Consider the following 23,072-nt stretch of genomic DNA (forward strand, 5'->3'; position numbering starts at 1 on the left):
ATATATAATTTAATTCTTCTTTATGGTATTTATTAGGAGACTAAAATATATTTTTTCTCTCATAAATATAAAAATATTTAAATTTAATCTTGCAAAATTGAGTCGAAAAATTAAAATTTATTATTTTTTACCCCGACTCATATTTTTAATTTTAATTTTAAAAATAATTTTGAGGATTAAAAATCGTCACAATATGAAAAAAGCCGCCACAAATTTTCTAATGAAATTTAAAAGCCATTCAAACTACATAGAAGTGCAGATGCATATCAGAAATGGAAAGTCATTACTTTTCATGCTATCAATCAATCCCAGCACATAAGATCAAGCAAAGCAAATAAAATCGAAAGTCAAACTTGGAATCTGTTCTTCAGCTGCTCATCCCCTACAACAAAGAGACATGAAAAAAACAAAAAAAAAAAAAAACTCAGAAGAGCAAAAGAATGTCGTCTGAATTTCAAACAATTTGAAGAATACCATTCCAAACCAAAGTTCCCCTTTTTCATATTCTCCCAATACACGGAACACGCATTCTTCCAATACACACACAACATTAATTACTTAATTACTAGTGTCTTCAATTCTTGATTCGAAATGAAGGAGATGCCCCTGCAGGTGAACGGAGGAGGAGATGGACAAGTGCGGGATGCACCTTCTTGCATTACCGCACGTGTAGAGGTGCATCAAGGGTTTGACCTAGCGCTTGCCCACCGACAACGTGCTACAACTCGCATGCACTCAGATCTCACGTAACAATGATCTCGTGCCGCCGAGACTAGATCTGCTCGTTTGGTGGTGGTGGTTGTAAGGTATGGCGATGATCTTGAAGGTAACGATGAGTCCCACGTCCTGCACGTGTCCTCCCGCTATGCCGACACTCACCTCGCCACGCTCCTCAAACACCAAGAACAAGGCACCCACCCCTCCAACGGCCACTGAACCTGTTCGTCGATGCGGGCGACAACCGCCACCACTTTCCGAGGCTCGATATGGTCAGATCGCCTTCTCTCTCTGCAGATCCATACACTGTTTCTCTCTCTTCGTGTTCCTTCTGGCCATTGGGGTAAGAAAGTTTCAAAGATGAAGAGGTTGGAGAGAGGGGTTCGGAAATTTGTGACGGTTTTTGCATTTTGTGGGCCCCAGAAATCGTAACTATTTATGGGAACAACGAGAGTGACACGTGGATTTGATTATAGATTTTAATTTTACAATGAAAACTTTTTCATACTTCGAGGACAAAAAAACATACTTTATCCTTTTAAGGATAGAGGATAAAAAAAATACATATTATCTATAAAGGTAAAATTAAAAACGTTATGCCGAGGTGGAATAGTTGGTAATGGTAAAATAAAACCCACCGCCACGAGTAAATCATTAATCATTAATCATAATTCATGAATACAAATTTAGAGGGAAAAACCTCAAAAACAACAAAATACTCAGAAATTCACAAAAAAAATACAAATACTCAGCACTCATCCTGTAGTAACTCTTTTTATCAAAATAAAACTTACAACTATTACTTCCATAGTATGATGGAAACCTCAAAAAGCGACAGAATCAGGAGCAACAAATGAACACCTGGTAAAAGAATGGGTAACGTGTATACAACAATCCCCAACTGCAGTTGGATAAATGCATATAGTAGACGATAACCATCATAGATACAATCCAAAACTGCTTGGCACAAGATAAAATTACATACAAATTTTTGTGATCATCAACTGGACAGTGAAGCATCTACAACAAAATACTACAAAGTTCATTTCATCCCATGTTTGGAAAGATTCCTGAGAAGTTTGGAATCTTATCAACATGCTTGAGGGCACGCTCAGCTGTCTGCCGAGTTCGATAGTCACCATGCTGGAAAGCATCCACAAGTGCAGTACTCACATTTTGGTCCCCAGAAACTTCATAGGCTATATCATCTGTTCTCAATAGTCTCTCCACTGCCCAAACTGCCCTCCTCCTCAATGTTTCTGTTCTTTTCTCAAGTAGCACATCCAGTATAGGCTTCACTCCCTCTGCTTCACACAAAATTGCCACTCCTTGCTCAATATCTACTCCATCATCTATTAAAGTAGCTAAGGCTGCAAGTGCTGCCTCGACCACAATCACATTTGTGTGGTCCAGTAGACCTACTAACTTAAGCACTGCCTGCCCTTCATAGAGACAGAATGTTTCTTTTAAAGAACATATCCCTCGGTGGAGCCTACACAATCCAGTTATGACTGGCTGCTTGCTGAAGCATGAAAACACTGAAGCACAAAAACCCAGCGATGGCATTTCAGGTAGTCTGGTTAAGTTTTTCGATTCTTGGGATAAATTCTCCAGAGCTGTAGCAGAAACCATCTGTACGTTATCAAGTCCATTGGACTGAAGCAGATCAATAAAGAGAGCGGCAAGATTGTGATCACGGCAGAGAGCAATGGCATCAGGCTCTTCTGCCAAGACATATGTAACCCTTGCAACAATCTTTACAAGCCCCTCAAGAAATGGTGTCATGAAGCGAGTGCCTCGGATCTCTCCCTGCCTGATGGCAATCACCCTGGATATGACCATCACAAAGGCACCTTCATCTAGTAGCTGTCTTGTGAGGCCCAAGTCCCGTTCAGGAAGATCCGCTAAAAGGCCAACGGCCGCTGCCTGCTCTTCAGTGATTCCTGTATTTTCTGATATGACTTTAATTAGACTACCAAGCTGTCCAACTGAGCCGCGTAGTGCATCAGCTAGTTCCTGACCCATATGAGGAGACAAATTCTGAAGAAGTTTTATGGAAGCTACACGCAGATCTTTCTGTGGTGCCTCAATGAACTGAACTAGACTGATGGTGGCACCAGAGCTTTTGATAGCAGCCACAACACTCAGAACTGTAGTTGGAGAAATAGTAAGTCCAACAAGAACTTGGAGAAGTTTGCACTCTATTGCTGGACCAGTGTTACTTATAAGATGGAGTAGATTACGAACTATATCCTCTGAGACCAGAGTTTGGTGGTCAGGCCCAAATGGAATGGAATAAAAGTCTTCTCCTGAGTTTACAACACTAGCAAGAATTGTAGCGGAGATCTCTTTTAATCGTGTTGGAAGCTGATTAGGACCGACTGCAAAAAGGTCATTGACAAGAGGAGAAAGTATTCCAGCCTCTATTAAAATTTTTGCACTTGGGTCACATGATGATATCTGATTTAGTGCCCTCAGTGCTGCTTCTCTTGATTGCATATTACCACTTTTCATTATATTGATCAGAGATGAACCCACAGTTCCAGCAACAAGGACTTTAACATCATTGTTTAAAACCAGCTCACCAAGGTATGTAGCCATGGAGAGTTTGGTTTCTGGTGGACCTGCAAACATTTTAATGAAAAACATGATACCCACATAGGAACATGAAGTTATACAAGCAAGTGACCGGTCATGATTCCAAATATTTAGGGTAGTTGATGTAAATAATTAATCAAAATTAAATGGAATGTGCTTGCATTATGTCCACACTGCAATTTTACCTAGGGCTACATTCTCTAATATTTCCTGGCAAATATATTTTTGATAAATTTTTGGTAATCACACATTTTCTAATTGCTTGCATTATCTGTATAATTTCTGGTGTTTGGACTAGACAACATTTTCCAGGAAACACTTCTCTATTATTTGAAGAGGTGAAACTGTGGAAAATATAAGATGATGTTTTACATTCAACAGAACTGAAAATATTTTCTTCCAGGAAATATTTTAATGGAAGCAATTTTCCACCAAGAAGATATTCCAATGAGCCAATAAAAAATGTTGAAACAAAAAGTTGATCAATATCATTAAAGATTTGACAAAGTTTGATGTTGCCTGTTGACTTTCTAACACAATCATCCTTTTATCCAGGCCTGGATTGGCTGTGTAAAGAAAGAAAAAAATCACAACAAAACATCTTATTCTTATTGGTGATATGAAATTGTACTGATTCATCATTCATCCAAATATCATGATTCAAAGTCATCGCCAGATGATATGAATCAATGGAAAGCCAAAGTGTCTTGTAACATTCTAATTATTCACTTCATGAGATCCTTGAAATATCCATACAAGAAATATTACCCCCCAAATAATTCAAAAACATAAGAAAAAAGAAAAACCATGCACACCATTTTAACAGGAAAATGTGTAATATGGTAGTCTAGCAAATTATGTTCTCTCTCTCAAGAATTAATATAAAATAATGAGCAAATTAGCCACACAACATGGGGTATGCTGCAATATATATTAGAGTCTTAGTACCTTCAAGAAGCTGGGTCAGAAGAGGCTGCAATCTACCATTTTCGGCCATCTGCCGCACATTACTCTCACACTTCTCCAGATTCTCCAATGTTTTATCTGCCTTCTCAACAGTGAGAAGATCTTCTGATTTGCTGCTTGTCATCCCTACTAGTATAAGAATGGCACCATTGATAGAACCAATCTTCTCACAAAGGGTTGCAGATTTTGAGAGCTCGTAAAGCAAGGAGACAGCCTCCTCTCTTTCTTTAGAAAGCTCATGTGAAAGGAATTTTACTACAGTGCGAACAGTATCCCCTTCAGCCAACAATTCCTTTAGAGCAAAGAGAATATGTTAACATCAATTTGCCAAAAGTACACTTATGATACCAAAAAACTAGACAGGAAATGAAATGAAATGAAATGATAACCATCAAACTACGACAAACCTTATTCTCATCATCTTCCTCTACCACAACTCTAAGGGTTTCCAGAGCTCTACAACGAACCTTACGGCTGCTACTCTTCAGCATGTCAACAATCATTGGGATAAGCCCTGCATTGCGGACAGTGTATTTGTTTGATCGACTTCTTCGGCAGATGTGCTGGACATACTTTAAGGCCTGAAGAGTCTCATTTTCTGGACTCCCCATATTCAATGACCGGCGAGCCATATCCAGCTGTGCAGCTTCATTCCTGGCAGTCCATTCTTCAATGGTGTTACGCAAAGCCATACTTGGATTCAGCTCTGTACTTCTTAGTTCTTGAAGAGTCAAAGGGCATAGCAGTCTCCGCCCGCTCTCTCTACATTCCTTGAACCATTTTTCAATTGCTTCACGTTCAAAAGTCTGCCCATTTTCTAAAGTAACAGGATCACGCATAACTTGCTTCGTCAGCGGACATACAAAGGCATCATAAAGAGGCTCAATGTGCAACCTCTCAAGAAAGCTATCATCTGACTGACTGCCAGGGTCACTACTTCCATCCCAGCTCGCAGCCATCATATATGCCCACTAATCTATCACAAAAAACGCAAGGTTAAGGTAGCAATGAGAAACTTACAATAATTGCAAGTTCAAATAAATTCAATGTAAATGTGTGACATTCATATAGAATTAAATTAGAATGCACTGGCAGTATAGAGGGTTTTTACCATGTTTGTTGACTTTTACAATAACTATTTTAAGAGTTATACTTAAAATTATTTCTAATTGGTTGGCATTACAAGCACAGTGCATGAAAATTAAATTCTTTATATACTATTATATTATCTTCAACCAATGCCAGAAAAGCATCAGCAACTAGAATAGAAACACAAACCAATTGTGTCAGAAGTTAATTACAATAATGAAACAGACAGAACTGGATCAACTGTGAATCAAATGAAGTCAAAACCCCTCTGATTGTCGCTGCCCAATGTAATGACAAGCAAGACAATTATCAAGACAAATTAGACAGTTGCAATGACCCAATATCAATAACTAAGAAACGTAACACAACAGATCTCCCAGAGTTGCATGTTCCCTTAATTTAGAAACAGGGCGATGCAACTTAGTTCAGCTCAACCTTCATTTAAACAGAGACCGATGGCGTTTCAAATAATTCAGACTCAATCAATTCAAAAATAGAAACTGTTTTAAGAGCAAATAGCAAGTGCGGAGCAGCGATGATAAACGAAACGAACAGATAGTCATAATTCTAAAACGCATCGAAAAATTGCAAACCACAGTAAGCTAATCAACAAGAAGCGTACCTGTGTCGGAGTTCAAAGAAGCAGCGAGAGGGACCTCTGCCAGAAAAAAAACCTACTTTTACTTTTTAGTTTGAGAATTGAAGAAAAACCCTTGAAACATAGTTGATTGCACAACGTAATTGGTGTTGTGCCATGTTAAAGAGTTGGAATTGCAAAAGGGGAGAGGTGGTTGAGTTGAGTTGAGGGAGTAAAAGAGAAACACCAAAAACAAAAATGAAAAAAACTCAGGTGATATTATAAGAAAAGTAAGAACTAATACTAGTAATAATACGGGAAAACATAAAAATAAAAAAATAGGTTTTTAAAAAATAATAGAAAATGCATATATAGAAAGAGAGAGAGAGAAGGTTGACTGGATTGTAATAGTCATCAGGTCAGACAAAGGGAAAGAGCGAAGATGGAGCTATCATCCACCCGGACCAACGAAAAGTACAGGTTGGCTCATATCATGTGCCGATAAAATAATAACGCAGAAAATTTAGGTTTAGTATTTTAAATTTTTTGTTTTTTGCGATAAAAACTGATATTAAAATTCGATATTAATTATTGAATGTGCGATTTTAAATTTAAATGAAATTTTTATTAAAACTAAAAAGAGGACTTAAGTTTTATCTAAAAAATAGTTTTAATTTTTTCATAGTTGTCTTAAGGTGTTTTTAAACAGAGAAAAATAAAACAAAAATATTATATGCTTAAAAAATTTTAATCTCCTTATACAATATTTTAATTTGAGATATAAATATATATAATTTATTAAAAATAATTACTCAATTATTGGTAAGAGTAGTGGAGCATCTCTAATGTAATATTGTAGCTGAATTGGGTTCTTAATTCTTTTAAGTAGCAGTAAAAAAATATTTTTAATAGGACCTCTTTTTATCACAAATAAAATTTAAAAATACTCATTAATTTTTGGATAAATAATCATTTTTGTGTCTCAATGTGTAATTCGCTAAGATGAAAATACAAAATTGAATCCTGAGTAAAAAGTACGACAAATATGTCTTGCCGTTAACTTCATTCCGTTACCAATATAAGGACATATTTGTCATAATATTTTTTTTTACTTTTAGTCTTTCCACTCTACTGACAAATACGTCTTAAAAAGATGAAAATGTAAACTTTAGTCCCTGAAGACATTAATAATATATTGTGACTTTGTGTTTATAATTTATTATTCTTGTTCGTTTAATATTTATACAATATATTTTTAAAATTTCCTTTTAATATATTTTTTAAATATATCTTGACATTAATAATAGAGAGTGAGCAATGTGATTTGGTGCCAATTGGGACACGGGGGACATACGTCAATACATGTAATACACAAGTAAAAGAAGAAAAAAAACTTTGCATGCACTTGCCATTAAACTTCGTAGTACATACAATACACATCAAGGCATTTAATTTTATCTATCTATCTTTCACACAAAATCCGCACATTACCAAAAAAAATAGAAAAAGTTCTCTTCAAACTGATATGTTTGCCACACCATATATTACCGTCCAGCTTTTCTTCTAGCTATACACAAAAAAAAATAGGCTATCAAGAATAATCAAGGAAATGGAAACAACAAAGAAAAACTGGGAAGAGTTGGAATGCAGGCTAGAATGCACTCCAGTTATCTGAACCTTTCTTCGGAGAATGATTTTCAGAAGAGACCTTAAAAGGGCCAGAGGAGCCGAATGGATCAGAGTCATCAAAAGAGAATGGACCACTGTGACCGAAGTCCTTGGTGCTACTAATTGAGTCAAACCTTGCATGTCCCTGACGACCAAAGCCAAAATCGTTGCTGCTACTCATGGAATCAAACCTTGTGAGCGTCTCAGGATTGGAGCCAAAATCCTTGCTGCTACTTATGGAGTCAAACCTTGTGAATTTATGATTATTGTAGCCAAAATCCTTGCTGCTACTTATTGAATCAAATCTCGTGAGCCTCTCTGGTTGTGGAGAATATCCACTTTCGTGCCTGAAGGAATCAAACCTTGACATGTCAAAGAAGTGATCCCCTGCCTCACTGTACCTTGGAGAGTTTTCGAACTTGGAAACTGGAGTTGCAGGCACTGAATCATCAAAAGCAAATTTGGAAACTGGAGTTGCAGGCACTGAATCATCAAAAGCAAATGGGCTTTTCGTCTGGAACGTGCCATCTGTATGTGTAGATCCTGTTCTAACTGGGTTTATACCAAAATCATCAGATTTAAAGAAATCTCTCTGCTCGAAGTCAGAGTCCTACAAAACCAAACAAAAATTTAAGTAGGTAGTAGCTTTATATCAATTAATTTTCCACAGAAGCACTATGTTGTAGCAATGTTATGTTGTCCAGAAAATCAAGGCAACTTCATCTTTGAAAAAAGACATCCCTTCTTCAGTTCTTTAGTAAATGTGCTAAGAAACCCATTCCAAAAATTATAAGGAAAAAAAGCCATTCATTGCCTATCTTAAACAATTCAGTATAAAAATAATCTTTAAAGAATTTCCCCAAGAACAATTATTTCTCAATAACTGAGACTAATTAGGTTGATATCCAGAACAGAATAAAATTAAAAGTTATGTATAGCATGAGTTACCTTGGTCTTGGTGTTAAAACCCCACACTGAGTCCACATCATCGTTGTTGTCAAATGCACCCCAGGTTGATTCATCAAAACTTCTGTTACCATAGATTAATGACATCACAATTACTAGATGCTCACAGTGAAAGCTATGCATTGCAGAAACATAAAAAATGGAAATAGACAAATCAACCCCCTTCCCACAAGCACACCCCTGGTGAAGGGAGGAAAAAACAACACAGATTACCTGTGTGTTTCTGCATCTGCTTCAAAACTTTTTCCAAAATGAGAATTTGAAAAGTCTTGAGAAGGACTCTCCACCGTACTCCTCCCAGCTAGACTATGGGGGATTCTTGCCAGGTCATCTTCACTGTGTGCATAGGATTCATCCTCAACTGTATAATCACCATTAGCAGAATTTTCTTGCTTCCCATTTGCATTCACAGGTGAACCATGAACAGAATTATCATCAGATAAATTTTGTTCTCCATCAATAAATGCCGACTTCGGTTTTGAAGATGTATAAGTGAGATCATTAGCAAATCCTAGAAATAAACAAAGCAATTAATAACACAAGTTAATTCATGCAAAACATGAAAATGATTTTGTAAGAAAAAACAACGGCTACCTTCATCCTCAAATTTATCCCAATCTTCATCCCAAAGAGCTGCTCCCTCTGGAATTCCAGGTTGCCAACCTTATAATTCATTTGGTTCATACACATACACAGACGCAACCACATTAAAGTTAGAAACAGAGGGAAATGCATTAACTTGTAACAAATATGCAACGCCCTTGATTTTAATAAAAGATCCTTTAGAAAAATGCAAGTTTCCAAATCATAAGAGGCTGCTTCCACAGAAGTATTAATATGAAGAATCACATATATTGAGTAAAAAAAAGTCAAAACAAATCATAAAATTGTTATTGCAGAGTGATTGAGAAAGAAGCCATAATGAGACAAAATGAGATTATTATAGTTACCAGCAGGAAGCTGAACCATTGTAATTGACTTCACATCTAGCCCATGTTTCTTGCACCGTTCGGCTAGAGCCTTAAATAACTCCTCGAGATCTGACTGTATGCGTTCAGCACGGACCTATGGAATTTGTTAAAACATCAGTAACAGAGTACTAGACAGGTTTCCCCAGAACACAAGTCTTATTCAAGAAATAAAATTCACCTGAAGGATACCATCTGCACTGCCTCCTTGTACCATTTTGACAATTGCTTGCTGCAACTCCACCTTCCTATCCTAAATAAGTACCAACTAATGGTTAAAGATGCATTGAAATTTGAAATGTTTCAACTTTAGAGACATTCATAATCCACCCAAGATACAGGTTTATTGCTGCTAAGAAAGGAGAAAAAAATTGTAGACTTCATCTATTCAATAAGAACTTGTAATTCAAAGGTTAGATTGTTGAAATTTAATATATACAAAGAGTTGTCGAAGAAGTAACTCTACTAAGAATTACTCGTGGAATAACATGATCCTCACTCTCTCTCTCTCTCTCTCTCACACACACACACATATGGAATTCCACAATGCAATAATGCCACTATAGGCTATAGTGCTGTTGCATTGCAGAATTCCTGGATCCACGATTACAACTCTGTCCGCTATTGCCACCTCTACAAGTGTAATGGTTGCAGCATGTGTTCACATCCTCTTGTCATATTTGACGAGTCTCCGGCCAATGAACTTTTGATTCAATATTATGCCATTTTTTTATGCATTTTCATGTGCATACAACTTAATTTGTTATACATATATAATTGATAGATATCATGTATTTCAATTGCTGTGCGGGTTAAAAAGAAAGGAAAAAGAAAAGTTATTTTCTTCTTAGCTAAAAAACTTTAAATTAAAATTTGATAAGTGAATCATTTTTTCAGTCAATCATTCATTGAATGATAAATCACTACAAGTGATGGAGATACGACTGTGACTATTTGCCCACATCGCTATCTGCTATATGATATTGCAGACCATTAGCTTTCAGCCATTTTCCACAATTAAAAAGTGATATATAGGGAGCATTTCGAATGAGAAATTTCTTAAAATGAAAAATGCAAACTATCAGTAATAGCCTTTAGATTATTCAAACACTCTTTAAAACAGGTCATGTGCCTATCCTTTTTCCCCTTTCACACTCAGGTATACGTAACAGAGGACTGTGTTCAGGAATGGAGGAGTGGCAACCCTGCCTTCAAGGTCTCCTAACCTGTCTCAATGCTTACCAATTCACGTTCACACATTCACAGTGCAAGCAGCCCCAATATGAAGGAGGTGAGGGAGAGAGAGGGGATTCCCTAATTGGAAGACAAAACAGAACTTCTAATTGTCGAAGCTATAACTACAAATTTTGAAGAAATGAGAATGAAAAATAAAATGAAAAGATTAACAACAACTTCAAAGCTCGAATCTGAAACACTACTTTACATGTCTGAAACAGCAATTCACCCACAAACGTGACATCAACGCAGAACCAAAAATTGGTTTTTTTATCCCAAACACGAAGCAATGAGGGAATTGAACTCAACACCCAAATTTCAAATTTTCAATAAGTCATAAAACTATTTTAAAAAAAAAACAGAATTATGCTTAATTGGCATGAAACAGAATCGCTCCATATTCCAACAGAGCTCGTAGAGGAAGTCAAGCATGAGGTTTGATCCTTTTTTAAAAGGTAAATGCAACCCACTTATAAAATCATTCATGAGCATTTACTTTATAATTTAAGCATTTAAGAGAGTTGGTCCTGGACATGGTATCAGAGCTTGTATGGCCTAGTGGTCATGAGTTAGATCCTTCTCACCCTCATTCTAAATAAAAGTTGAATTTGAGCACAATTTAAGGTGTGTTTGTGTGTTATGCATACTTCAAACCCAAAGGGATCTTGCAGGAGGGGAGTGCAAAAGATATAAGACCATTCATGAGCTATAGCCTAAGAGCTTAAATTTTGGGAGAGGTTGGTCCTTCATAATAACTTAAGACCAATGCAGTAAAAGAGGGCATACTAAATAGTCAATAACTTCACCTCTTACAAATAGCCTATCTTTAACAAGTAATTTAGATTTTCTAATTACCTGTATATCACGAAATTTAGCTTCTTCAACGGTCAATTTTGATACTATTTCTGCTACTTGTTTGTATTTCTCTTCATATTTCTTGCCCAATGATTCTGCCTGTAACAACACACCACCAAATGATAGTTAATTCTTTTCACATCTTAAATTTGCATCACGTTTTCAGAAAAGAAAAGAAAAAAAGGAATATACCTCACGCTTATCCGCAGATGCCCTTTCCGTAATCTCATTTAGTCGATTATCGCATCTGCTTTTATATAGAACCTGAAATACAAGTTAACATCCGGGAAAGGAATTCATGGCATACATTAAAAAATCATTCTGGTTTTATCCCAATAAAATCCTTAACTGAATCCACTTAAAATCATCAATCTTTTTGCTGCATTCCGGTTCGTTTCTTGAGAGGGGGGAAGTCATACTGGCTTTTACCCAATAAAATCCTTAACTTTATCCACTAATCCATTTAAAATCGTCCTATCTTTTCACTGCGTGCATGATTCCAGTAAGAGTTTCTAGGCTTCAACTGAGGCCTAACTAGAACCATAAAACCCAAACATTAAGTCACTGTAGGATGATTTGCATTTATCATAGAAAACCAATCCTTCCTGCTAAATTACACAGCTCTGGTACACTGACTTTGTGTTTTGAATTAGCTTGTATTATGCATATAATAGTATACTCAAGAGCTATTTAGCTTAGAAGTTATTCTGTAAAAACCAAGCAAAACCAAACATGCGAATAACTACAGGTCAAAGATCATTAATAAATTTATTTTTAACCTCTTTGGCATGCAATAACTTCATTAATGCAAACACAATTTTACTTTAAAGTGAACCACCAGCAGTGTGGCCTAGCAAGCCTACAAATAATCGATTTCAACCATGCTAAGCCTTAAGCAATAAACATCAATGTAAGATTAAAAAAAAAAACAAGATATGAATTACTAACCAGTTCCTGCATTTTGTTGCGGTATAACTCAAGCTTCTCTTTTGAATCCAAAATCACATTCTGAGTTTCTTCAAACTACAACAGAAAAGAGAAACATTTTTTATTTATAATTTCTCAAAATGTGCAAGAGAACCAAGACCACTTACAAATGAATAGATGGTTGAAAATATTACTGAATATGCGGAATTAATTTTGGGTTCAAACGTAACTCCAGCCACATAATTCATTTTGAACATACTTGCAAAATTATATTTAAGACCAAAAATTAACTTGGGTCCACCCGGCAAACAACTATAAAAAGTGACATACAGTTGCTTTTGGATCAAAATGTGATTTGGATCCCCATAAGGCCATCAATAGTTTTGAAGTATCAAAGAAGCACTAAGGGACTGTGAATTTATTTTTGTGTGTCCTTTCTACTGGAGCAGTTTCTAGTTAAACTTTCAAGAGATTATGGCAGAAATAAGGAAACAGTGATTTTATGAGAGGGTGCAATTTATACAATTCTTTGGTGCATTTGGTTGGGAGAGAAGTGCTTCATATTTTCAAAGGTATCTCTTTACCTTGCATTTGTTAGTAGATATAGTTGAATCCGTGGCTTTAGGAAGAGTTTTATAATCTTCCCATTTCTAAAAAAATGGTACCTTTTTTTAAAAAAAATAGAGAGAATCATAAATACATTAAGATGAAGAGAAGATAATTACAAAGGGATAGGAGAAAATCATAAATAAAGTATCCTCCTTAATTACAAAAACACAAGCATCATCGAAAAATCAAAAACATAATGGATAACCTTCACTTTCCCAAATATATTTATACATGGACAAAAACTATGAAGGCAGAGCAAATACCTTTTTCTCCGCAGTTGTTGCCTCTTGAGGCTTTGAATTCAATATATTCTGCTCACCATTTTCTGCACGATTCAAAAAGGAATCGTCCAACACAGGTGTTCCTGACTTTTGCTGATTGGGCTGTTGAGTGCCATCAGCCTGGGCAGAACTTCCCTGAACTGGTGGCCTCAAACCAGCTGTTGGTGCCACTGGCCGAGCACCTGGAATCCCTTGTTGCTGCTGAAAACCTTGAGACAGATAAAAGAAAAAAAAATCATCAAGAAATATCCTATATGACTAAGAGAAAAGGAAAAGTTTGAGATAGTGTAAATAAGGGAAAATACCTTGGCCAATACCCCAGCCTGCATTTCCATAAGCAATTTTTGGTTGGCCTATCATTGACATCAGTGTCTCGTCAAACAAAACATTGCTTGGAAGAGACTCTGGAAGAGGACGACCTTCCCTGTAACGTTCCATCAAATAAAGAGCAAAGCAAAACTCCTTCAAAGAAAGCATGCTATCATTATCCTGATCAGACAAGTCCCACACCTTCTTTAAGACATCTGCACAAAGTCCACAAAGATCTTGTTACGTATTTGCTATCAGAGAAATAATGAAAAGATTATCCTAAGATCGGTCCACCTCTACAAGAAAATTTCCAAAATAGTGAAGCACTTGCTAAGAAACGGAGTCAATAAAACAGAGTAAAGAAACATATCTAGTAACATCATCTTATCTGAAGCATGTTTTTCTTAGTAGCTTTTAATTTCTATTAGCCTGGTTGTCATGAAATACAATATTTCTTTTCTATCTTCTATTTTCTAATCCAGATTCCAAACAGTCTGACACTGGGAACCCCATCAGCAATGACAAAATTGCGGCCAACATGATGTTCTATGTAAAATAGTGGAACATCATGAATTAGTTGACAAATAAGCAACTCATGTAGGATGAATATGAGGATTTGGAATCGGTTAATTCTCTAGGTTCATACCAAATAAATTTCTGAATGTGGAGTTTCTCAGGTCTCATAACTGTCACCTACAATGTAATTGTGTTCAAAATACTAGTGTTTTTTTCCACTTTCCTTTAAAATAAAAAATAATCCAACATAACACCAAGTAGGATAAAAACAGAAGGATTTTGGCATTAATAGTTATCCTGGTTCATAACCCCATAGATTTCAAAATGTCAAGTAGATTTATTTCCGAGGTCTAAATCAAATAACTGTCATCTATCATAGAATCTGCTGAAACTCAAGCTATCAGTATTTATTGTTATTTTCCTTTAAGAAATATTTTTTAATTATTGTGATACTAAAGTGAAACATGAGGATTCGAAATTGGTTGGGATTCTTGGTTCATAACCAGACACATTTATAAATGTGTGGTTGATCTTATAGGTCTAATACCTATAACCTACCATATATCCCTTCTCAAATTATCAATATCTCTGTCACCTTCCTCCTTTCTTTAATAAATGATCGATCCATAATGAAACCAAGTAATTCATACTTCATAGTATCTATGACTTGGATTAAAAATGGGCAGGATGCCAACCTGTGATTATTTCAATTCATGCAAATCCCTGGGAGGTTTATTACAAAGATTTGACTAATTGTTTCTTTGGATTTGGGTGATAGTACTTGCATCAAGTTTTAGAAGGATACTAAGGTGGGAATATTCATTTCTTAGAGGCTTTTCCTTGCTTAGACCTCTCTCTTGTATGCATAATTATCCCACCAAAAAAATTATTATTTGTACCTCCTGAACTTTCACATTCATAGGGAGTAATAGCTAAAACATTTCTCCATTTCATCTACCGAATTTGAATCCTATGATTAAATCTTCCTTTGTTTGTGTCACCTAGCATGGTAGATCCAATATAACTAAACCAAGTGACTCGTGGTATGGTATGATCTCCAATTTTCACCTCCAAGCCCATGTTCAAATGTGTTTTGCTGAACTTGCATTCCATATACTAAATTTTCCTTCCACTTAATTGAAAACCATGTGATTCCAATGCTTCTTTCAAGATGAGAACAACTAAAATAATGTAAAATTAAAAGGACGTGATCTGACTCAAAAACATGTGCATTCCAATAAAATGCATCAAACCCCTGCAGACAAAGCATGTCAGCACTCAAGCTTCAGCAGACATGCTCTCTTTGGATACTTAAGTATGAACTGATCCTCCACCTTTGTTCTTAATTGGGATGGGATGAGCAGCCATAGTGATTTTTTTTTCTGAATTGATGAGCAGCCATAGTAATCATACATCTGTCACTAGTTACTATTCATGACTAAAGTTGGACATTGAATACCTCTTGGGCTACTAGAGAGTTCCGTTTTTTTTCAAATAAAATCCACATACTTATTTTACCATCACCAAAAACAATATCCAGTATCGGTGCACAGTTAACCATTCCTTGACAACATTAAGGCAGACCCCCAAAAAAATAATCTGAATCACGAAGCTAAGCCCTAAAATTTTCAGCTGATTATTGTTCTTGTTAGTTATGCAATATGTATGCAACATTTCATTGACAAGCTAACACATCAACATACCAAAATGCATAAACATTACGTCAAAAAGTGTCAGTTGGAAAGAAAAAGGTTTTACCTATGGGTAATCTCCAGCTTAAAAATAGACTGCGTGCCTGCTCCCCAGTGATTTTCCCATCCCTGTCGGTGTCAACTTCCATAAACACCTTTGTATACTTCTGCACATCAGTAGGTTTCATTTTTGGCCAAGAAAGATGTGAATTGTCAGAATTTGCATTTCCAAGCCCAGATGGTGTATTTGGAGAAGAAGAAGCTGGTGGTGAAATTTGTTGGCTTATGTTTGGTGCAGATTGTGCCCGCTGAAACTGACTATTTGCAGGCAGCATTGAAGAATATGCACTCTGCAATGAGTCAAGAGAATTTTGCTTAATTGCAGGTTGGGGAGCAGTGGAAACAGGAACAATGGCTGATGAGACATTGCTGACAGAGTAACTCAGTCCAGCAGGTTCTTGTTTCGGTGTCAATGAGGCAGCAGAGAAAAAATCATTGCCCAAAACTGAATTGGAGGAGAACCCATTTCCAGATACACCTAATGCTTTAGTGTTAACAGTTGTAGACTGGGGCATTGGTGAGATTGGAGATGACTGCGGCATTGGTGAGATTGGAGATGTTGATGACGGTAATGCAGCTGATGGGGTCAGTCCAGCAGGTCTGGTAGCAACCATACCAGGCCTTACATTATTCCAATCATTCGAGACGACGCCAGGATTTGAGAAATTGTGACCAGCTATGTTAACTCCTCTAGAAATATCTGGACCTGCAACACCCTGTTGTGGACGCAGACCGCCACCAGCAGGCATGGATTGAGGAGGTCTCATGCCAGGATGCTGCTGCGAAGGATAATATTGCGGGTTTGCACCAGGACCTGCCAACCCTTGTCCTCTATAGGGAAAACTTTGAGCCAAATTGGGTGCGGTAACACCCATCTGCCCGACAGACCCAGCACCGGGCATCGAATTCGGGCGTGGTTGAGGCACAGCAGCAAGATTAATCTGTGGGGCAGGGATTTTAGCAGCAGCAGGACCATACAAAGCTGCCTTCACAATATCAGGCGTTAAATCTCGCTTACTCTGAGCCACAGTGACTAACCTTAGAGCATTAAAAAACTCCGCGCGCCCAAGGAAACCCGTTTTGGCCTGATCAGCATACGCCCACACCTGCAACAACTCAAATCGAGAACAACAATAAGAATTATACGCTAGATCGAGTTAAAATATCCAAGGAAAAGCGAAATGAAGAATCAACCAAAACCTAAATCAGAGATTCTAAGCAAACAATAACGAAATCATAACGATCGATCACGAAAATCCTATGCCTCGAAGAGAAAACACAAACGGAAGTGCAGTGAGTTGAAATATTTGGTTTAGATTAGAATGAAACCTGAGCGAGGACTTGTTTGGGCAAATTGGATCCCTGAAAGAATGAGACGGCTTCGGCTCCACTGATTCTGCCATCTCCGTCCAAATCTGCTCTCCTGAAAAACGCTTCGAACTGATCCATGTTGGGTCCCGCCATTGAAGTGGATCGAATCGGTTAGTTAGGGATTTGTTTTTGATTCGTGGAAGAGAGGATGAATTGCGGAGAAAGAGGGAATTCGATTATTGTGCGTCTGAATTCGCAGATTCGGAAGAATTAAGGGAAAGCGAAAAAGTGAATGGAATATGGTTTTTATTTATTTCCGGCGAGGGCGATGCTGAAATGATTGAGATGTGGCATCTTCTCCGACTGCTGCACAGGCTGTGCCTCTTCGGAGGAATACAAATTTCATTCCGATTCCATTTACATTTACATCTAATCTCACCCTTCTCACACTCAAACAAAACAATCAATATTTTATTAATAATACATCCTAAAAAAATAACAATAACAACTTAATCTTTATAAATAATGTTGACTTTAACTCTTTAAAAGCTTAATTTATACTTATTTTACGGTAAAATATTTTATATGAAGGTAGCAATAGGAAGATTAAATCTAAATAGGATAATCATATACGAACAAAAGTGAAGATTTAATATTATATAATTATTTTAAAAATTATAATATAAGTCTTGTTGATATTTAATTATACGATTTAAATTTTAACATTACACTTATATATATAAAATGTTTCTTATATTAATATAATGCAGTAATATATTAAACTATGCGCCTAATTTTATTACATTAATGATCATTCTGTTTTCTTTTTGGTAGCGAGAAATAATAGTGAATTTTAAAAAAAATTATGAAGTTCAAATAATTAAAAAAATAAAATAAAAACTAAATTTAGTTATGTTTACAAAGAATACAAATTTTTTTGTCTAATAAAAATAATGGTTTTGATAACATTCTGTATTTCTAACCCTTTTCAGTTTTTTCCTAAAACAGAAAGATGGTCTGTTTTAAAAAATAGTGATTGCTTAATACCTTGATAAGTTTTAATATTCATTTTTGTTTTTAAGCCTTTTTATTTTTGTGTCATGATTTTTTTTCTAAAATGAGTAATCCTTCCTGGATTATAATATTCGATGGATACATAATGGTTCAATGTTTAAAATTTAATCCTCACTAATAATCGTTCATCTTAATTAGTCCCTCGGTCAATTCTATTAGTTATCCTATGAAACGAAACAAAACAGACAGTGACAACTAGATGCGGTAAATCGAGCTATAGATATTAGGTGTTATACTCGTTAGGAAGAACATATTTGAGAGGATTATAAGATGCCATGAATGGGTACCCTTTGTTAATTTTGTAACCATTTGTTCACGTAAATATGACAAATGAAGAAGTTGTTGTGCATATTCTGTGTAAAATACATGAATGGTTAATTTCCCCTTCTCTATCAATAACGTGCAAAAAAAAGAGTTATATCATCAATAAATAATACAACTCACAACAGCGAGCTATTGGGTATGAATTATCACTTATCAATATCATAGCATATATCTAATTATCTCGAGTTACTTCAAAATACTTGATCGTCATCATCAAGCAGTGACGAGAACAATTTTTTAAAATTTTATAAAAATCAAAATCAATAAAACATATAAAATTATATTTATGATAACTAAATATATATTTTTGCTTAGCTTTAAACTAGTCTCGAGAAATGTCAAAAATGCGCCTACTAAGGATAAACGAAATCACCCAAGATACTCTTCAGAAGATATGTGATGATGTGTTCACTTCAGCATCATTATAGAAATGTTCCCAGTTAGTGGCTCTGGCATAAAACAAATTGCGTTCTTAATAAAATTCAAGTGAAGAAAGCATTCTCGCAGCTATTTTAAGTGGATTGGAGCTGAGTAGCTGACAGTCCCTGATTGAACTAAATGCTTAAAGCCTTAAATTATCCCTCTTAAGCTTCAATCTCATGTCGATATGCAGAACTTTTGGATGAACGGTTTAACCTTTTTTCTGTACATTCAACAGCTAGTTTTAGGAAGGTGCTTTCTTTTCTATTTTTCTGGAATAATTTGCTACAAAGTGTAGCCGTGTTGCTGTTTATCAGATCCCTCCAGGTAGGGAGATGTTCCTTAAATTGTTTAGCTAAATTTACAAGCATTTAGGCTTCATTACTATCAGATAAAATTCAAACGGTTAAGTTTTAGCATCCAAATTCCCTATTTAAGATTTGGATGCAGGATTATAGTACCATAAAAGCAATAACTAATGCTATCAAATATCTAGAATGCAAAAGGAGACTAGTGAATACGTGATGACCAGAAATTCTGGAGACAAGTGGCAATACCAGCAAGTAGAGGTAATTGTTGAAGGCATCAGAACAAAAAAAAATTGTTAAAAGTGATAGGAAGCAGGTTGCTGCGAAGGTAATAGTTTGATGTGAGTAAATTTAGTACTTATGGACTTGAAATTGTTAACCTAATTATTCAAGGGTTATTTGAATGAGTGGTTACTGGTTTGTAAAAGTACAAGATAAAGTCTTTTCTAGCTCAAACACCCAAAAGGTGGTTCAGCAGATTTACATAACAACATAACTGAGACAATATACTGACCACGTAAGCTCTTATAAGTCAGATCTCACAGTAATTAGGAGAAGAAATAATGTTTAAACTTGTAAAATTGTAACATGTCACACAGTAACGGTTGTCAACAGTTAGCACTGCAAAGCACCTAAGCAAAAACAATTTATACAATATATAGTTATACCACATCATGTGTGGTTCATCAACATATTGGACAAAAAGCCCATATATCTAACAGTATCATCAACAAACTTGAGTCCACCAAGCTGCAATCAAGAATTTAAGTCTTCAACCCATCCATTCCACAGATTTCTCAAAGAAAATAAGAACTGTAGCAGCTTGCAACTTCTATTTTACCCAGTAATTGGTCAAATCCTGGACAAGCAAACCAATAGAATTTATATTGAATATCTTCCATAAGTTAAAATTAACTTATCCATAAATTAATTTACTGAAGCTCTCTCATTAGTTTCTCGAAAAGTTGGTGTTAATTATGCATAAGTGGTTTTTAATTTACAGAAGCTCTCTCATCAGTTGGTTTTAATTATGCATAAGTGATTTTTAATTACCTTTTTAGTTCCTTATCTATAAATATTCATTGAGAAGTTTATCCAAACAAAATCTAACAGAAAGATTAATACCTATGTCAGGACTCTGGATGTACATATCCTTGATCCTATGAGGTGATGAATTCTCATAGGGTTGAACCTGAAAGCCTTCTGCACGAGTCTTTTTCTCTTTTGGAGACTCAACTTCTGGCTCCACAACATTGGGTGCAGGAGTGAGTTGCTTCCGCTTTGAACGAGCTCTTCTATTCTGGAACCAGTTATAAACATTTGTCTCTGATATTTGGCCATGCTGGCCCAGCTCAATGGTTATGTCTTTGATCTTCTGCTTGCTCGGAGTGCCATTTCCCTCATCAAAAATACGCTCAAGTATTTGAAGCTGCAGAGGCGTTGGAGTCCAGCGCTGCCTCGCAGTTATCTTGTGTCCAGAGCATGCCATCAACGGATCACAGTACAAATTACCCAGCCTCAGCCCTGACTCAAAATACAACAACAAATTAAACACTCACATTGTTTCTCCACCGTCAAATTGAACAACAAATCCCACTAATTCAACCTACATATCCAAATCTGAAGAAACTTACACGTTTAAGAAACTTCCTGATAATCTTATGACATGAAAAAATTATACCATGGTCCTGGACCATTATGGTATCAGTCAATCTTCATGAGACACAATGTTTTTTTTCTAGAAACAAGTATCCCAGAGCTGAAAGTAATGAGACTAACACTACAGGCATAAAGATTACTGAAATAGATTTTGCTTCTCTGAATGAAGTTTTTTTCATATGCAAGGAATAGATCTTCTATCAGCATGCTTAAGGAACTCACCCATCTATCAAGTAAACTTATAAGGTTAAAACTTGTTGGTTTCATGTGACACATAATCAGGTCTAAATAACTTTTTCTCATAAATTTAAAAAAAAAAAAGAAACTCAATTATGCATCACACGAAAATTGATCGGAATTATGATCACATGGTGACCCCGTTTCTCGAAATTATAACAGACTAGATAATCTCAACTGTCATGTAATGCTATTTTCAATATAGAAAAGTATATGTTGTTAATTTGTTCCGTTCAATCATAAAATGAATTATGTTTATTGTAATAATAACCCTGAGGTGTGAAGCAATAATAATATGTACTATAATGCTGTTGGGTTAAGAAGCAATGGAAACCTGCGAGGTCCTGTTGGGTAGTGACGGCCTTGTGCATCTCAACGAGCTGTTCACAGATGGTGGCGTAGACAGAAATCTGTTGCCTGAGCAGTTCCATTTGGTCGTCGGTCATAACTTTGACGTAAAGGCCTCCAATACCACCACCGTTTGAGGTCTCTGCTTCCATTTATTCTTCTTCTTCTTTTTGGCTTTTTGCAGAACCAAACTCCTAAACAAAGAAATGACTCAGTTTTGTTTTGGCTTTGGCAGCAAGAATTGAATTTGGATTTGCATTTTGCAGAGACAAACAGACAGCATCCTCAGACCTCAAGTCAAAGCTTAAAGGACCGTAGTTTGCTGCGCGATTTAGCCTTATTCCGCAAATCTCGCAATTTAGCCTCCCTCCCCACTTTTTTTTTTTTTTTTTAACTTTAGGCTTATTTCTTCTATCAAAGAATTTTAGAAATTTATGTGACTTTGACCATTTTGAGAATAAGATTCTTAAACAAAATCTGAAACTCACATTTTAGTGAGACTTATATATTTCCTCCGGTCTTATATACGTTGTTATATATGAAATAAAATAAAATATCCTTTTTGATCGAAGTATAAAAAATATAGAATTATTTTAGTTAAATAAAAAATTGTCCTTAGTGATTTTTTTTTTGATAAATATGAATGTATTTATTGAGTTATTAACCAAACAAGATATATCCATTGATTGAAAAATTATCTTTTAAAAAATAGTCATATCTTATATCATTTAATATTATGGATAATTTTAAAATAAAATTAAATTTTATGATAAATTAACTTATTTAATTATTTTTATTAGTTTTGATAAATTAGATAATTATTTATAAAATTAAAGGTAATAAATTTCATCTCTCTTCAAGAGAGTTGGAAAAAAAACATATGGGTATATCACTATTCATTACTTTTTTTTCACAAATGTATAATTCATACCTAAGGACATGGATTTGGTTAAAAAGTAAGAAAGGAATAATGAATTCACTCAAGATATCAAGTTGATTAAGTTTGTCGGTTGTGAGGTAGTTTAGTTTAAAAATAGTAGTGAAATTTACTTTAAGTATCATTTTATTTTGAGGGAAATGAATTACATCTATAAATATTAATTCAGTAAAGTTTTATAAAAAAAAATTAACACATGACCATCTTCCTTTTACTAGCTTTTGATATTAAATTAGTTTCTTAAAATTAAAATATTATATTCGTTATACTATTAATTTTTATTTATAAGAATAACCATAGTGGAATTTTGAATATTAAAAGAATTATTTTATATTTTTTTCAAAATATAGAGATGCGTTAATTTAAATAATACCGCCAAATTTCATTGAAATATTAATTAAATAAAAATAGAAGCACAACA

The 23,072-nt window shown here is 35.3% G+C and overlaps 3 protein-coding genes across 4 annotated transcripts; all 3 read right to left on the bottom strand.

Annotated features, from left to right (window-relative positions):
• Window positions 1-1,342: 1,342 nt before the first annotated feature.
• On the bottom strand, window positions 1,343-6,231 carry LOC114408499 (U-box domain-containing protein 44-like). Of its 2 annotated transcripts, none has more exons than XM_028371565.1 (4): window positions 5,993-6,231; window positions 4,689-5,252; window positions 4,264-4,573; window positions 1,343-3,341 (listed from the first exon to the last, which is right to left on the bottom strand). In XM_028371565.1, the coding sequence occupies exons 2-4, from the start codon at window positions 5,241-5,243 to the stop codon at window positions 1,765-1,767; spliced, it is 2,442 nt and encodes an 813-aa protein (XP_028227366.1). In that variant the 5' UTR covers window positions 5,244-5,252; window positions 5,993-6,231; the 3' UTR covers window positions 1,343-1,764. The 2 variants fall into 2 exon arrangements, with proteins under 2 accessions (XP_028227366.1, XP_028227365.1); XM_028371564.1 differs by having other exon boundaries at window positions 4,689-5,257.
• A 1,092-nt stretch (window positions 6,232-7,323) lies between these two features.
• LOC114408500 (actin cytoskeleton-regulatory complex protein pan1-like) lies at window positions 7,324-17,827 on the bottom strand. The gene is made up of 13 exons (XM_028371566.1): window positions 17,363-17,827; window positions 16,041-17,139; window positions 13,763-13,981; window positions 13,440-13,666; window positions 12,589-12,663; window positions 11,833-11,904; window positions 11,641-11,739; window positions 9,731-9,802; window positions 9,532-9,646; window positions 9,176-9,244; window positions 8,795-9,092; window positions 8,564-8,645; window positions 7,324-8,225 (listed from the first exon to the last, which is right to left on the bottom strand). Exons 1-13 carry the CDS (start codon window positions 17,495-17,497, stop codon window positions 7,599-7,601), a joined length of 3,189 nt encoding a protein of 1,062 aa, XP_028227367.1. The 5' UTR covers window positions 17,498-17,827; the 3' UTR covers window positions 7,324-7,598.
• Window positions 17,828-20,009: 2,182 nt separating this feature from the next.
• Window positions 20,010-22,052, bottom strand: LOC114408501 (WUSCHEL-related homeobox 8-like). Its single transcript, XM_028371567.1, has 3 exons — window positions 21,701-22,052; window positions 20,596-20,994; window positions 20,010-20,329 (listed from the first exon to the last, which is right to left on the bottom strand). Exons 1-3 carry the CDS (start codon window positions 21,864-21,866, stop codon window positions 20,268-20,270), a joined length of 627 nt encoding a protein of 208 aa, XP_028227368.1. The 5' UTR covers window positions 21,867-22,052; the 3' UTR covers window positions 20,010-20,267.
• Window positions 22,053-23,072: the final 1,020 nt, after the last annotated feature.

Source organism: Glycine soja, chromosome 4 (assembly GCF_004193775.1).
Source record: "Glycine soja cultivar W05 chromosome 4, ASM419377v2, whole genome shotgun sequence".
Classification (NCBI taxonomy): Eukaryota; Viridiplantae; Streptophyta; class Magnoliopsida; order Fabales; family Fabaceae; genus Glycine; species Glycine soja.

Bases quoted from the DNA above. Each gene is read 5' to 3' on its own strand.
- LOC114408500 (XM_028371566.1), bottom strand. From the start codon at position 17,497: ATGGCGGGACCCAACATGGATCAGTTCGAAGCGTTTTTCAGGAGAGCA. The intron at 13,982-16,040 runs GTAAAACCTTTT...GACTTTGTGCAG, and splicing joins AAGCTGGAGATTACCCATAG to ATGTCTTAAAGAAGGTGTGG. The intron at 9,093-9,175 runs GTAGCCGTTGTT...GTTTATTTCTAG, and splicing joins GGATAAATTTGAGGATGAAG to GATTTGCTAATGATCTCACT.
- LOC114408501 (XM_028371567.1), bottom strand. From the start codon at position 21,866: ATGGAAGCAGAGACCTCAAACGGTGGTGGTATTGGAGGCCTTTACGTC. The intron at 20,995-21,700 runs GTTTCCATTGCT...ATTTTGAGTCAG, and splicing joins TACCCAACAGGACCTCGCAG to GGCTGAGGCTGGGTAATTTG. The intron at 20,330-20,595 runs GTATTAATCTTT...TTGCTTGTCCAG, and splicing joins CATCCAGAGTCCTGACATAG to GATTTGACCAATTACTGGGT.
- LOC114408499 (XM_028371565.1), bottom strand. From the start codon at position 5,243: ATGATGGCTGCGAGCTGGGATGGAAGTAGTGACCCTGGCAGTCAGTCA. The intron at 4,574-4,688 runs GTTTGTCGTAGT...TTTGCTCTAAAG, and splicing joins AGGAAGATGATGAGAATAAG to GAATTGTTGGCTGAAGGGGA. The intron at 3,342-4,263 runs GTACTAAGACTC...AAATGTTTGCAG, and splicing joins TCTGACCCAGCTTCTTGAAG to GTCCACCAGAAACCAAACTC.